The sequence below is a fragment of the Lissotriton vulgaris genome, chromosome 6, assembly GCF_964263255.1.
Source record: "Lissotriton vulgaris chromosome 6, aLisVul1.2, whole genome shotgun sequence".
NCBI lineage: Eukaryota > Metazoa > Chordata > Amphibia > Caudata > Salamandridae > Lissotriton > Lissotriton vulgaris.
Genome location: NC_141694.1, coordinates 908,545,426 through 908,557,506, shown reverse-complemented (window position 1 = coordinate 908,557,506; position 12,081 = coordinate 908,545,426). Strand labels below are relative to the sequence as shown.

At 49.3% G+C, this 12,081-nt stretch overlaps 1 protein-coding gene across 6 annotated transcripts in view; it reads left to right on the top strand.

Annotated features, from left to right (window-relative positions):
* Window positions 1-9,211, top strand: part of BIRC6 (baculoviral IAP repeat containing 6) — a 2,386,688-nt gene extending 2,377,477 nt beyond the window's left edge. For all 6 annotated transcript variants that reach the window (XM_086926902.1, XM_086926900.1, XM_086926901.1 and 3 more), the window contains one exon: window positions 7,792-9,211. In XM_086926902.1, coding sequence (XP_086783028.1) covers window positions 7,792-7,971 — 180 coding nt within the window. In that variant the 3' untranslated portion in view covers window positions 7,972-9,211. The remainder of the gene's footprint in view (window positions 1-7,791) is intronic.
* The last annotated feature ends 2,870 nt before the right edge of the window (window positions 9,212-12,081 follow it).

Below are 12,081 nucleotides of genomic sequence, written 5' to 3'. Positions count from 1 at the left end.
TGAAACCCTTCCTTGACGCTCCTGACCTAAAACCGGCAGTCCAAGCACTAGTCATTTCTAGATTAGAATATGGCTGTTCCACCCTCTCCGGTTTACCCAAGATCTCCCTAGCACCCTTAAAAGCCTGCCTCAATGCGGCCACCAGACTACTTACCAGCACAAGGAAATTTGATCACATTTCTCCACACCTGAAAGCGCTGAATTGGCTTCCTCTCGAGGCCAGAATACAGCTTAATCTGGCATGCATCACACACAAGGCCTTAAACTCAAACTCCCTTGCATATCTTGCACAGAAACTTGTGGTATCCGGAGGAATCAGAAACTCACGGTACGCCAGATACCTCCTACTCCAGCCTGCACGCTTTCGGGGGAAAAAAACATAATCAGGCGTTCGCTGGGGCTGCGTCAAGAATATGGAACTCCCTCCCAACCGCCATCAGAAGAATCCCCCTCTCTTGCACTTTTCAAAAAGGAGGCCAAATCCTTCCTTATGGGTAAATTCCTCATCTAAACCCGGTCCTTCAATCAACCCATAGACTATTGCCTCCCTCCATCGACCTTTCGCCCCACCAAGAAACCTGGGGCCTATCTTCAGCAACTGTAATGTTAACTGTACTTTGTATCTTTCCATCCATCTTGTACTCAGCACCGCCCCCCTCCCAATTTATGGTATACTCTCGTGATTCCATGCCTCTTGTACAACTCTTTGACTCTGTAAAGCGCTCTGATAACCCAACGGGTCAAGTTTGCGCTCTATAAAACACAAAAATAAAATAAATAATAAAATAAAATAGGGTCCTAGGAACTCTGGCAAGAGGCTAAAGGGGCAGCATTTCACTGGTTGTGAACCGCCTGGCAGGGTCTTTGTACACCTGGGGAGATGAACCCAGCCGGCGGCACCTGGAAGATTGTGAATGCCAGTTACATCCCAAAGTCGCACAAGGCATCTTCCAACAATGAGGAGTACCTTGGCTAGATATTTTTGCCAGCGTCACACTTTCACTCCCAAATGCTCTACTACTGGGCGAAGGCAAGCAAGCTTCTCTGGTCAGGAGTATTAGAGCATCTTGATTTCCTTCACTCAGTAGGATAACGTTTGGGAGTGCAGTTGCTTTGCTTGCTTAGACCAGAAACCTGATTGAAGGGTTGTGTAAACAATTGCTTTACCTCATGTAGCCTTACAATGTGCTGGTAAACCTTTTTTCTTTTTTTTTTACATGATTTTGCTGGTATAGTGAATGTTAGAATTTGGCCTGGAAGTTATTGAGATTTTGTAGGTTTGCTGTTTGTTTCTTAAGTTAGCTCTAATTGCACCAAGCGCCATACGACCTGGGACGATTCCCCTAGAAAGTTATGTGTTCATTGCATTTAATAAAATGCAAGGAAGCCTAATTGAAAATAATCTTCTTGTGAAGTAACAGAATATTTTGCTTGATGTAGGACACAACTAGTGTCACACCAGTGTACTTCACAGTATCTGCAGCCAGCCTTATTTGTCAGGGTTGTAGATTAGCTTCTCTTACAGTAGCAACAAGGGGACAGCACCTTGGTGCAGATCCATGAACTTTAAGCTGCATGTTTCAAGGGCATAACACAGCTTGTGGTAGCACTCAAGCAGAAGCCCAGTACTTTTTTTAACCAGATTTACTCACTTTCTCCGTACTTGAACGGATATGTTAACATTTGACTTGTTCTGTAGCATTCAAAGACAGCCCTACCTTACAAGTTTAAATTCCTTTATCTGATAGAGACTACTAGCTGCAGATTCCTTCACGTAGAATTATCCCCAGGCGTGAGACTGGATCCGGAAACTTTCTGCCACAGCATCCCTGCGCGCCGGGGGCAGGGCGACATCACGCGACTCCGCCCATGCGTCGTCCGCACACGTGACATCAGCGAGGTCACATAAGCCCCACTCAAGCGCGCCTACGTCAGTTTTTTCTTTTTTCCCACCAATTGTCTTCTGTAATACTGGAACAGTGTGCAAATGCCTTGGGGCTTCAAATCTTGCATGTCGTGTGGGTGTCTTATGTTGGCGACGGACCCTCATCTAATTTGTATGTGGTGTTTGGGGGAGGATCACGACACCACTGAGTGTGAGGCGTGTCAGCAGTTGAAGCCTAAGTTGCGGTGGGAGCGCAGCATGAAACTTCTAATGGCGCGTCTCTCCAGGTCGACCTCCTTCCCTCAATCAGCTTAGGCAGACGGCTTCAGATATGGCCGTGGTAGTCGTCCCCGCCCTTCTCTGATGTCGCAAGAGCCTGGCTCCTCGGTGGGTAAGAGTCGCAGTTTGTCCCCGGGGCTGGTGTTCAGCCTTCTGGGGGCGTGAACTCTCCGCGGGAGATGCAGCCTGGTGTGTCGTCCTCCTATCCACTGTTTACCGCTGAAGGGGCGTCGAGAGTCCAAATGGAGACATACGCTTCGGCTTTGCTGGCCTTCCCTGGCGTCTCCTCCTCCTTCCCTTCCTGGGGCGTCGACAGATCCCTTGCCTCGCGTGGGGCACTCCGCGGCGCCGCCGACTGGTTCGGATCCATTCTTGGAGGATGTGGTGCTGTTGGGGTGCGGCCCATCTGGGGTCCTTCCTTCATGCCACGGCGCCTCTGCCTCGCCGTAAACTCCTGTGGGAGTCCCTGTGGTGTCACGGGAGGTTGCCGGGGCTCGGTTTGCATCCCGAGCCCCGCTCGGCCCTCTGGGCAGGCGAAGGCCTCGTCCAAGGTTGAGCTGGCGCCGTCCAGGCGCAGGTGTCTGCTTCTGGCAGCGCCACAAGGGTCAGTGACCTCTTCTCGTCCCGCTCTGCGCAGAGGTAGGGTGGGGGCTCCTCTTCCCCCTCCGGGCCTTTCTCGTTCCTCCCCGCAGGCAGCTGCCTTGTCGGAGGGTGAGTGGGAGGTTGAGTCGTCTTTGACACCACCACATGGGTCGCTGGACCTCCTCTGCAACATTCTTGGCCGAGGCTGGCGGAGAACTTCGGGTCACTTCCCCGGTCACTCTCGTCCCTCCACACAGGCGGCTGCCTCGGCGGAGGTAGATTCGGCGCCGTTCCGGTGCTGCCCTTTGGCCACCTCGACTCCGGCCCCACTCCGGTCCCCAGTGCGTGGTGACTTGGAGGAGCCCTCTCCGGTCTCTCCTTCGGCACCGGATGGTGCTGGCGCCCTACTTCAGGGTGCGGACTCCACAGCTCCACACAGAGGTCGTGCAGTGGATTCGTCTTCGGGTGCTTCCTCTTCTCTGGAAGCTGGCTGCATTTTGGTGTCCTCTTCCCCGGAGACTGGCTGCCGCGTGGTGTCTTTTTCACCGGCGTCGAAGGGTGGCTCCCCGCCTTTTCTGAGGCCGAGGTGCTCGTCGGAGGAGCGGCAGGTGCCCCATTCTTCGGTGCATTCTGGATTTCAGGTCTGGCCCTCGCCCGCCCCGCTTGGCTACGGGGACAGCCGTCTTAGTCTACAGCCGTCACCCACGGAGGAGCTGATGTCTTCTCCGCAGGGCCCTACGGATGTGGGTGCGGCCTTCACTCTCACGGTGTCCACAGCTGTGGGCATTCTGCGCATGGGTGACCCGATTGCTCATTTCCCGGCGGACCATCTCCTGGAGGTTCTCCACCAGGGCTCTGGTGGGAGGGAGATCTTACTCCCCTTTGAAGGTTCGCTCCTTTCTTCCCTGAAAGGAGCTTGGAGGCTTCCAGCCTCAGGAGACCCGGTGCCTCAACACCTTCTGCACCGTCACCTTCCGGCGCCACTTGACCCAGCATGCCTCTCCTTCCACCCCTCTGCTGCCAGTCCGCTCATGAGGACCGCTTTTCCCTTCCTGCCGCCACTGTTGACTCCGCCATCCCGGGAGCCCCGCTGGCTGGACTCTTGGGGGCGCAACATGTTCGCCTAAACCAGCGCCACCCTGAGGGCCCTTAACACATTGTGTGTATTGGCGAGGGCTTCCTCTTGTTTGTGGGATTCAGATGAGTCTCTGGGATCCGCAGCTTCCCAGGATACTGTTCAGGTGGACTTACGGCATCATGCTTTGGGTGGCCGGGAGCTGGCGGCGTTTATTCTCCGCTCTGCTCTGGATATCTCGGAGGTGTTGGGCCGGGCCATGGCTTCCTCAGTCACCCTCCGTCGCCATGCTTGGCTTCGGGACGGCGTGTTCCCTGAGAATATTCGGGAGCGGCTCATTGATCTCCCAATTGATGGCAGCCTGTTGTTCCATTCCCCAGCTGATTCTGTCATCCAGAGATTGTTGGCGGGGCTCCGTCCTCCTCCGCCTACTACTACTCCTCCTCCTCCGCCTTATTCTCCTCCTTCCCCTCCTCAGTGACTGCTGAGTTGAATTGGGTTTGGGCTTTTTGGATCCCCTGGCTGTAGTTGGTGTTTGCTAGCCATTGAGTCCTCCTTGCTGGGACTTTGGCATTGTTGGCTGCTGGACGGCCCTTCTTGTCTGTGTGTTTTTGCTGGAATAGTACACAGATTTGGCCCTGAGGTTAGGCCTTCTGTTTTTCTTTGGGCTGATGTCAAGCCTTCCGCAAGGCTGTTTTTTCCTGTGAGGCTTTGCTTTCTCCTCTGCTGGGGAAGTTCTTCCAGAGAGGGTTCCTGTGTTTTGGGACTTACCGTACCCTATGTGGGGTAGTGGCAGCTATTATATAGCTATGCTCTGCTGGGGAGTGCTGGTTGCCTTCGGGTGCCTGTTCTCCTTGGCGTTTCTGTATGTTGCTATTGCTTCTTGAGGTTGTGTGCGCGGCCCTTGTAGTAGTAGGTTGGCCATTTCCTCTCCTTACTGCTCTTGTGCTGGGAGCTGGTAAGCCTCCGTGTCTTCAAGCTTCTGGCGGTTAATGGTTATAGCTAACCTTCTAACTGGCCTGTTGCCTTCCCTCTGGGTGGGCTCGCCTCTTTCCTTGGTTTCCTTGGTCCCTCTGGGCTTCTTCTTCTTGTTCCTCTGCCTATCCTGGCATTGGGTGCAAGCTATGTTGCCCTGGGGGTGGAGTGGGGTGCTTCGGCCTCTCCGTCCTTGCCCTAGGTTCCTCTGTTGTGCGTGTGTGGGCCTCCACTCTTCCTTCTTCCTCCTACATTCCTTCGGGGGCTACTGGCGTTTGACTTTTGGGGGTCTTCTTGCCTGGTAGGGACGAGGTTACCTCACTGGTCCTCAGGTCTGGTCCTCTGTGGGCCTTCTGTTCTGTCCAGTCTGATGGGGTCCTTTCGCAGACCCTCCTTCCCCGTGGGTATTGCTAGGGTATCTCTTCTTTGCGACAGAATCAGCATCTCTATCAGATGTACTAGTTACTCACCTTTGGTAACGATGTATCTGGTAGAGACGATTCTAGCCTCAGATTCCTTCACGGCCCGCCCTTCCTGCCCGTTCTGCGAGGACCCCTAGGCGGGTCCTTGGTACTCGCTTCCCTGCGGGCCATGTCTTTTGTGAGTACCTTCTTTTACTCTTGACGGTGGCTTCGTCTGGTTGCTGTTCTTCCCTCCTCTTGGTTCTGGGAAGGTAGGGTTCTGGTGCTCCTATGCCCGCTGTTCTGGCTGCTCCAGGTCGGGGTGGTTTGCCTCCAATATCTCCCTTCCCTCCGTTCCACTTGCTGCTAGGGGCCTGGCCCCTCTGCCTCCTTTGAGTTGGGGCCCTCTGGTCGTGCCTTACCTTACCCTTGTTCTTGGGGAGTGGATGCCCTCTAGGCTGGGGTGGCTGGAGGTTGGTTGTTCCTGCCTGTTGGGACTGTCTCCCCTTCCTTGTTTTTGGGTGTGCATGTAGTCCTGCTACGTGTGTCATGCCTTTAAGCAGGTTCCCTGTCTCCAGGGGTGAGGTAGGGGGTTGCTATCTAGGTATTGGCAGGGTGGCTGCTCAGGGCTCTGCTCTGTTCTGTTCTTTCTCTTTCTCTGCCCTTGGACACTGCAGTGTTGCACTGTTCTTTATGGGGTTCCTTTTTGTATACTCTTTCACACACTGTTCCCATGCTCCCACACTTTTTTGTTTGGTGGTTCCGCGTTGTGGTGCGGAAAAGTTCTCTGAAGAAAACTGACGTAGGCGCACCGGTGTGGGGCTTATGTGACCTCGCTGACGTCACATGCACGGACGCCTGGGCAGAGTCGCTTGATGTCGCCCCGCCCCCGGCGCGCAGGGATGCTGTGACAAAAAGTTTCCGGATCCAGTCTCGTGCCTGGGGATAATTCTACGTGAAGGAATCTGCGGCTAGAATCGTCTACCAGATACATTATACCAAAGGTGAGTAACTCGTACTTTAATCCCCCTGCCCTATTATGTACTAGAAACTTATAGGGTAGGTCATGCCAATCATAGGTGTACCCTAACACATAGTGTTCCCTAATGAATGTGTGTGTTTTCACTGTGTTTTCAACATAGCACTGGCCCTACGCCTGGTTAGACAGAGCCCAGGGATAGTTGGAGTCAGTTACCACCATTACCAGTCAGCAAAAAATGGGGATGCACAGGCAGGGCTTTAAGTGGGCCGGGTCTCCAGGGGTCTGAGCACCGGCAGTTTTTTAAAGGGGCCCTCGAAACGGGTCTCTATCGGGCTCTGTTTTGAGCCCTGTCACAGGTGGTCCGTTTTTTTCCGGACTGCAGTGACAATAGTTTGCTGTCACTGTAGTCTGGAAAAAAGTGCCAGGGTGCAAAATACCCCGATAGAGACCCGTTTAGAGACAGCAAGCACGTCGATGTTGCCTGCCCTCACTTCTCACTAGCGGAGAAGTTACTGCATGACGTCATGCCAGGTGAGCGTTTTGGGGTAAGGGAAATCCTTTAAAGTGTCATTTTCATTATGGATTTCCCCTCTCTTTTTGAAAGAGTAGCAACATTGTGCTGGGTCCCCAGGACTTTAATTGGAAGCTTTTTCAATATCATATGTAACAAGCCATAGTTGCAGCTTATTTATCCTATGCAACTAATAACCATTGACAAAGCAAATAGTACTTACTTGTTGTAAGTATGGTGTTACTTGTTGTATCACATATCTGGATGCAATGACAGAAACAGTAAAATACAGGTCGGGTGGCACACTATGCTAAACAGACTTTTTGCATACGTGTTTGAATGCCACGCCCCTAATTACACTGGCCACGCCCCTTTGAGAGACCCCCCCCCAGTTTTTTCATCCCACTTAAAGCCCTGTGCACAGGGCACCCAGGATGACTTTGCAGCACCTTGATGAAGGTGGTACTCCTATTGCGTAACAGTAATTAGTCCAAAAGTTGTATTAGGAAACAGCACAATGCACCACGGCACACACTAGGTCGATGTGCTTGATACAGACTTGGACAGTGCACTGTATCACAGCAAAAGCGCTGCTCACTGCGTAGGCGTGGAGCTGCACAGATAACAGCTAATTCGGGAAAGATGAACTGACAGAAGCAGGAGGTACGCCTTTTATTGTACAGGCGCAAACAGCCTGCATTTGAAAGGGGTTTGCGTTTCCCCCTTGTGGGCGGATGCAGTGAGTGACAGCACCCAGCGGCAGTGTGATTTCTGGGGAGTTCACAAGTCCCCTTTCAGAGAGTACCCATGGGGGCACACTGACTTTCCACCATATCGCCTCCCAAAAGTGATATGCCTCAGGACCAAATATTTCCTCATTTGCATGGCGCCATCCGCATGCAACTGAAGAGACGTCCTGTTGAGATTGCTCTGGTGCCTTCAAGGGGTACAGAAAATTGGTGCACACGCCTAGGGCAATTGTTGAGATATGGCCCAGGTATGCAAACCATATGAATAGAGCCGAAATGTAATAAGAGTTGCATCACTCCACTTTGAAATTTATTTTGATGTGTGTTTACCGTGTCTGTTTTTTGTGCACAGCGTCACACAGCTCAGCTGCGGGAGGAACTGTTGAGACTTCAGTGCCCTGAAGGTTTGGACCCAGACACCGAGGATGCCACAGAAAAGTGCATTGCCACAGAAAGCTCTGAGGAAAGTGTTTTGCACGAGGAGGTCAAACCAGGCAGCAGTAAAGATCTCTCCACTGACTTCAAATTATGAGTAGCATTGACATGGACTTTACCGACACACAGGCTTTGAAGCACAAGCCAAATATGTCAATATTTGTATGTAAGAAGCTAATTATGTAATAGGTAATGAAATTGAAACTATACTATACCCTTAAGGATATACAGTTTAATTCAAGATCTTTTATTTACCTGTACAAGAGTGTAAACTTTTTTTGTGCTTTTATTTTTGAATTGTGAGAACCACTGATTGGTATGTTTAAAATGTATGTAAACAAGAACTGGCTAAATCACTGATATATAAGGGAAATCCTTAGGAAAGAGTGTTTACCGAATGTTTTTTTTTACCTGTGAGGACAATTGTAACAAAGAATATATATTGGTCATTCTTACAGCTACTATTTAAAGATGGCAAATTTTCACTGAATTTGATAGATTTTATGCTTTGGCCATATCTTCATTATCATATTTGATTCATAAGAAAACTCCTGTATACTACAATAAAAGTTAAATGGACAAGCTCCTTCTTATATGATTTACTGGTACATTTTTTAAATAATATATCTGCCATGGAAATACATTAGAGCTGTAAACTTGCACTTATGTGACTGGATTTATTACAGTCATCATATTTAATTTTATGCTTACTAATTTTTGATGCAAATGAAATAAATGTACATTGTTTTACCTCATAAGACCGTGAGCTTCTGAGTTCATCCACTTCTTGAGTTTGAAAATGTTTAAACTTTGTGACCCCTTTTAAACTCAACAATAGTGCTTTGCTATCCAGGAATTCCTTTGTTATGTACATTAGCTTTCTAAAAAATGATTTTTTTCAGAACGAAAAAGGAATCGGATGTTACTTATCTGCCATTTGAAGAAAACAGCTGAATTAGTGCGTCAACTCCTGGTAAATGGTATACTGATTGGCAGTAGTGGATTCTGTTTGTAGCAGGGAAGGGCGGACCCCGTACGCCAATAATCATGTTTAAAATGTGACTTCAGTTCTGTTTGGAAGTCTTTAATGCCCCGTGTTCAAGAAATATGGTAAATCATAGGCCGTGTTCAAATACACCTGGTTTTATGTTTTAATAGTATTCACATATGTCCTATCTTCTACATCAGTGAATCACCAAAAGGTTGAGACTTCTTTTTTTTTTCTCCACTTAATATGAACGGTTTCAGTTTTCAGATTGCCGAGGTATGTGTGGCTGTACTGAGTAGTGTTGTATTTTTTTAAATGAAGAAATTGAATTAAAAAATGCTTAAAAATATTTGTGATCAATTTGTTTTATTCCTTCTGCCATTCTGTTGGTGTTTCGTATCACTTCATTTCCTCAGCCACCCCTTTCTCCTTCCCCCACGCCCAATTAGAGTATCTCGATAATAGAGTTGCTCTTTTATTGTAAATATGAGGGAGGGAGATTTGAAGGTGGCAGAAGTAATAAAAAGCCTAGAAACAAGTGTTTATGGAATTAAGTCTTTTTTCTCTCTATTGATTGCCCTATTTTCAGTCTTCCCTTTGCAAACACATACAAAGCTCAACATTCCTAGCCTGGCAAGGTCCGTATCTCATATCCCTTTGTTGATGTGCTCAAATAGTGCAGGATTCTTGTTGATATTTATAAAAGGTGGCATATTTCCGTGCTTGCTGAAGTTACCGGAACACAATTTGAAAATGTTTTCATTCTAAACCAAATAAACAAAAAACATGGCCCAGTGTGGCAACATGTACATTTTTTTTTAACTTATGTAGTAAGCTGCCTCACGATATAGTGTACTACACTGTGCAGAGTGTGTTGGGTCACCAACTGGTTTACAGAGCCAAAAGTAGATGATTCTAACACTCTCTTTTGTACTAGTGTGGGCAAGCAGTCCGGCATTTGTTGTACTCACAGAGGCAATAATTGAGTGACACTCAAAGAATAAACAATTTAGAAAAATAACACTTCTTTTTATCTATATTTTGCAATCAAGAACTTTGTTCAAAGGTAAGTCCTTTTCTCAATAACAAATCGTACAGGTAAATAAAGCTTTTAAAGTTGTGCCCCTTTACGCACTATGCAATCCTATAGAAGGAAAATACATAAAGGAAGGTACAGTCGGTTTCAGGGGTTCACCTGCTAGGATCAGAATAGTAGTTGGCCAAGGTTCAAAGTAATCAAGAGTGTCCAGCCTATGTTCCTTGTGGCTTCCCTGCACAATCGTAATATCTAAGTGCAAACTTAGATATCAAGGGGGACACATCCACTCAGGCAGATATGCCCACACATGGGTTCACTCTGCCTTTGGACTGTAAGGCCTGCTGTAAGGGTGACTTACCTATACCACATGCGGTGTTCTGCTAGCATGGCACACATGCCTTGCCGATTCTTCAGTTTGCTCTGCACCAAGATGCATAGGCTGCAGTGGCAGCTTGCATGGGCTTGGTGAGGGGCTCCTTAGGATGGCACAATTCGAGCTCTATCCCTTAGGATCCCTCTTTAGGTCCTATGCCGTAGGTTCTAGGAGTACCACTTACTAGGGACTTACAAGGGCCTAAGGGGGTGCCAGTTGTGGAACAATTGTACATATCTGAAAGAAACACGTTGTGAGAAGTTGGCCTGATATATGATGCTCACTAGTTCTAGTGATCACCTTGTATCAGTCCAAACAACCCTTATGGTGATTGGTTGTAAGTCAACCTTATAGACCAGCTATCCAAATGGTAGCATGGACAAAAGCAGTCTTTAGGCTAAACTCTTTTGGCATGTGAAGCCAGCTGTTTTACCACATATAACCCCTTGAATACCAAGTGAAAGGACACCACACAGGTTGTTATGAAAATAAACAAGTATTTATTAACTAACATACACCTCTGAACTCTTTATGAGGTCAGAGGGCTAAGCACATGACAAACTCTTAGGAAAAATACGTTTAAGTTGCACGATTTACAATGGTGCCCTAGGGGCACGACAAACCATATACTAAGTAAGTGGAATGTGAAAGTCAATCAAAGGAATGGAGCTGTCCAGAGGCTGTAGGATCGCTGGGACCACGCTATACTAACTTGAGGTAAGTACTAGGAGGCCCACGGAACGCGTGTGCAGAGTGTGAACTCACACGCGAGATGCGTACAAACGTCTATGGACAGTACAGTTTTAGAAAAAGGTGAGTACGGACGTCCCTGACTAGATAGGACCAAAACGACTGTGGAACTGGACACTAGGAGAGTCAAGCTACCCTTGAGCACCGAAATGCTCGTGTTACCTCACCCACGGGCTGCGGGTGCATAGGTGCCAAGTCGTGTCGGGTTCCGGCGTTGAAGTCTATGGAGCCTGGAGGAAAAGATGCTGCAGGCGGTCAGGAGAAAGATGTCCAGTGTGATCCAAGGGTGGATCAGTGAAGAGAAGAACCTGAAAGCAGAGGGGACAATGTTCAAAGTTACTAGCCAGTGACTGGAGTTGAACCAGGAGTAGAACCAGATGTCGTCGTCGTTATCAGGTGAAGGTGGATGCTTGTCTAGACAGCCACGTGGACCAGGTGGTGTCTTCGACGACCAGGATGGAGGCACGAGCTGTCCCACGCAGGCTCTCGCTGTCGGCGGTGTCGTCTTCGGATTCGGAGTCAACAGGCCTTGGCAAAGGCAACCCACGCGGTGAGTGGAAACGGCGTCTGGAGTGGACCAGGAGGGTCCGGGGTGCTCCTCTTTTGGAAGGGAGCAAGGGCCAGTCTGGAGCAACCAGACCAGCAGTGAAGATTTCGGATTTCGTCGTCTAGGAGGTCACTAGCCAGCCGGCAAGTGACCAGACAACGCGTCGAGCAGCAAACAGGCAGAAGGGCCCCACGCAGATCTCGTGGATGCTGGAGGGCTGGTCTTCGGTGCAGGAGCTCGGGGCTTCTCAGTCCCCAAAGCACTTGGACGAGAATGCCTCTGAAGTCGTGCTGGAGCGAAGTGCTGCTTCTTTCAAGATGGCCGGTCCCACGTGTCTCGTCGCACCCACGGGTCTCAGCTCTGCTGCAGATGTGGGTTGAGGTCGGAGAGGTCTGGGAATCCGGGTCTCGTCGGGCTCTGAAGTCTGGATCCTTGCAGGAAGACGACAAAGGGAAGCCGCTGTACGCTGATGGTGCCTGCTGGTGCAGGGTGGACACTCCTTGCCCACAA